At 35.0% G+C, this 4186-nt stretch overlaps 1 protein-coding gene across 2 annotated transcripts in view; it reads left to right on the forward strand.

The window, feature by feature from the left end:
* Positions 1–4186, forward strand: part of PIK3C3 (phosphatidylinositol 3-kinase, catalytic subunit type 3) — a 113473-nt gene that overhangs the window by 13419 nt on the left and 95868 nt on the right. For both annotated transcript variants that reach the window (XM_004683867.2, XM_004683868.2), the window contains one exon: positions 2323–2452. In XM_004683867.2, coding sequence (XP_004683924.1) covers positions 2323–2452 — 130 coding nt within the window. The remainder of the gene's footprint in view (positions 1–2322; positions 2453–4186) is intronic.

Genomic DNA, 4186 nt, shown 5'->3' on the forward strand with positions numbered 1-4186 from the left:
TGGTGTTAAGTAACTCACTGTATATAGTTTGTTGGAATTTAAGTGTTACAGGGTACCCCAATGTGAATTGGGTTGCCTGTCTGTGGGTCTTCACCCGTGCGCTTACGATTCAGTTGTATTATGGACACACGCAAAAGGTTAAATAATGGATTTATTTATAAGGAGAAAGGTAAAGGAATAACCCAGGGAAAGAGGGAGAGAAACACAGGTTAACTAGGATGTCCTACCAGTTCTGCTGACTTGGACTCCACCGGCACGCTGAAAACTGATTGAGAGCCAAAACGATCAGCTGCAAACACCAGGTCAAGTCCCCCCAGAGCCCACATGTCTGGTTTTATCCCATCCTGGCTGCTCAGCTCCGCCCTCATGGCCTAGCATGCTTCTCCTTGGTATTGATGGGATTTGGAGTTCCAGTATCTGGAGTGGGGGTGGAGTCCATGAAACCTGTACCTGTTACATAAGCAGGTCTGTTTAATGTTAAATCTATGTTACTTCAAAGGGGAAGAAAATCAATTTATATGAGATTTGTATGCATTTTTGGTAATATGACTTCAAAAAAATTTTGACATGATAAATAATGAAAATTTTGATTCTTCTTACAATCAATTCATTTTTGTATTAGACCTATAAGGTAAGATTTTGCAGATGTGGTTGCTAAATAACACCTGTTTTATTATCAACCATAAAGACCTTATATCAGACAGGAGCCTTATCATCATCATAAGTTTCTAGCTATCGTTTATAGTACCTCACCTAAATATTTAAGCCATCATTACTTATATAAAATTGGAAGAATCCTCTTTTATTACCTTAGGAAAATCTGAAGAAATTTCCCATTAATAATTTTATGTAAACTTATTACAGTTAAATATAAGATGTTTTTAAAGATGGAATAGAAAAGTGTGTCAGTATATCTGGGATGGATCTTAATACATTGGACTTGACTGCCCACCTGCACACACTTCCAGTCTTGCTCTTTCTTTTGTGTCTACAACTTGCATTTTAAGTTTTGGGAGGATGTGCTTTGAGTAGATGCCATAACAGTTGAAAGACTTTGATAAAACACTTCCAGAGAACACACCAGCACAACAAAAAAATACTTCTAACCCATAGGAAAACAAACTCAGAAACTTAATGTTAGCATATTTAAAATATATAAGACAGTTTTTATGAGTTCGTTTAGACTTTTTGCTAGATGTTCTTGGTAGCTTTTTGGAAACAAAGTGTGACAATTAGAGGTCATGTATAGTCTTATACTTTTAAAACAGGACTACCAGACTTAGATTGGATTCCCACTTTTAAGTTTACATTTGTAGAGATGAGAATATATATATATTTTTTAAAGATTTATTTATTTGTGAATACAGAACTGGGGTACAGGCCAGAGGCTCAGGGGCGGTGAGAGGCTTCACCATAGACAGAGTGGGGAGCAGAATAGGCAGATCAACAAAGTACACTGCTGAGCGGAGCAGCAGGCCGGTCAGGAGAGGTCTGCCACGCCATGTGGTCACCTCCCGGGCAGGCGGGAATCGAACTCATGCGGAAGTGGCTTTCGCTTCTCAGTGCTGTGCTTTAACCTGCTGCACCACCAGGGAGGGCCGAGATGAGAATATTTTTATATGAATTCACTATATATTCAATCCTTTAATTATCTTTCTTATAGAAGACAGAAGGAAAATGAACTTGTATCTAGTGAAAAGGTTGCTAACAACTAACTATCCTTACTATGTAAATGAATCCTTACTATGTAAGTGTAAATGGTAGAAAACTATTCTAAGTATTGTTAACTCAAAACAAGTGTATTTTTTACTTAAAATTAGTAAATTGTACTGTTTTTTCTAACATCCCTGTGAGATGTTCTGTATAATTCCATTTTTTGGACTAGGAAACTGAGACACAGAAAAAAAGATACCTAAGATCATGTAGATAATAGATGGCATTACTGGCATTCAAAACACAGCAGTTTGACTCTACAGTCTAGTATGCTGAATTGTTAGTTAAAGAAGATAGTCTTGTAATTATTTAGTATTTGCTTTCAGTCATTGTAAATGTGACAATGTCCATTCAATAGGACACCAGTCTGCATTATTTCTTAGATCTCCACTAAAGCAAAGAAGTGTGTTGTTTTCCATTGTTAAGCCTTCTCAAAATGGAAGAGCCTTTTCTTCCATTCTACTTATGTACTTGTTCTCTACACTGGTTCTAACTACTTAGCAAGGTAGATAAGCATTTACTTGTGTAGAATTCTGCTTAGGAGTCCAAAATATCCTAAAATGAACATCATTAATTTACTTCTGCCTTGAATATTCTCTCTTCTCTTAGCATGTTTCGCCAAGGGATGCATGACTTGAAAGTCTGGCCTAATGTGGAAGCAGATGGATCAGAACCCACAAAAACTCCTGGCAGAACAAGCAGTACTCTCTCAGAAGATCAGATGAGCCGCCTTGCCAAGGTAAAATATAATTATTGAGAACAGGTAGAAACCTCTGAATAATGTCTGTTATAGTATAAATGACATTATGAATTCCAGCAGATTTTATTTTTAATAGGATTATTGAAACACAATGTAGTACTCTTGATAAGGTGCTCGAAAAATAGTTTACCATAAAATTAACCCTTAGAATGTTGTTTATAGTTAATTTACCAATTTGCATAGTCATTACCATTATTTATTTTTTGAGAATTTTCATCAAAAATATAACCGTATACCCATTATATGGTCACTCATAGTCATTCCTCCCTCCAGCACCTGGCAACTACTAATTTGCTTTCTAGCTCTGTGGGTTTGCCTAATTTGGATATTTCATATAATAGGATTACATGAAGGCAGTTCTGTCAAATTTGAAAATGTGGAGCTTTTGCTGATGTTTTAAAGATGCCCTCCCTACCTTTTTTGGTGAAACAGCCTTAAAGATATAGGTCTTACATGCTAGGGTTTCTTATGTTGTCTGGAAATGAAGATCTGTTATACTTTACTTAGTCTAATTTATCCTCACTTCATCACACCCCCTTTTGTTACCATTTTTCTTTGAAATTGTTTTTATTTAGAAATACAAAAACTAAGCTCAATATTTTGCTTAAATCACAATAATGTAACTTATTTTATGAATAAATAAGTTATAACAAAGCACTATGCTAGACATGACTTAATGATTCATGGTTCTTTTAAGAGACATTCCTTGAATTCTTACATATAATTTTCTTTTGTGATTTTATTACTATGTATGACTGATGTTTCAGAAGGTTTTGAAGACAAATATTTTACAGGTTTTTTTTTTGTCTTAGCCTACATATGGAAAAGGTTTGATTATAAAGAATACATACTCATGTTGACTAGGCTTTTTGTGTCAACAGAAAATTTTAGTTGACAAGTTAATTCTGTATCTTGTAGAAAAATGTTACCATAGCTACCTGATAAACTGCTATTATCAATTCTGCCCTCCATAATTAAATACATAATAAAATTTAATTTTTAGATCAGCTACTCATTTTGAGGTTTTGTTTACATGCTTACATGGAAAGCTCTTAAGATTTTCATACATCTACTTTTTAAAGAGATTATCTTAGTGTTGCATTGTCTTTAAGCTTCTTCCTGTGACATAAAAACTTTGAGTATTAATAGAAATTTGTGAAATATAAGTAGAAATTTATCAGAATCCACTCATTTTTAGCGTATGGTGAAAAGGTTAAAATAAACATCAAGCACTTGAGGAATTGTAAGCATGTATTTTTTTGAGAAAAGCATTAGAATTCATATTATGTGTAAAATTCTAGATTTGAAGGGCAGTCAAGAAATTTAAATCTGTATAGTTGGCACAGTTCCTCCTCTTGTTTTTCTGTTAAATGTGTTTTTTTGGGCATCTGTTCATATGTTACATTTCCAATTATCTTTGATTGAAGGGTCAAAGATTTTCATCTATAACAACTGACTGTAACATATATATGGCATTGTAATTTCTCTGAACTGGGTGGACTTTCTCACTTTTTAATACAGCACCATGTAATAGCTTACATTTTTAGCCTTTGGAGTCTATGTTAGGGAAAAAAAAGATGTGATCTGGGGCCCTCGCTGGTGGCGCAGTGGGTTAAAACACAGCACTGAGAATCTAAAGCTGCTTCCGCATGAGTTCAATTCCACCTGCCCCGGAGGTGACCACATGGTGTGGCAGACCTCTCCTGACCCGCC

This window comes from Condylura cristata, unplaced genomic scaffold, assembly GCF_000260355.1.
Source record: "Condylura cristata isolate star-nosed mole 26May11 unplaced genomic scaffold, ConCri1.0 scaffold00016, whole genome shotgun sequence".
NCBI lineage: Eukaryota > Metazoa > Chordata > Mammalia > Eulipotyphla > Talpidae > Condylura > Condylura cristata.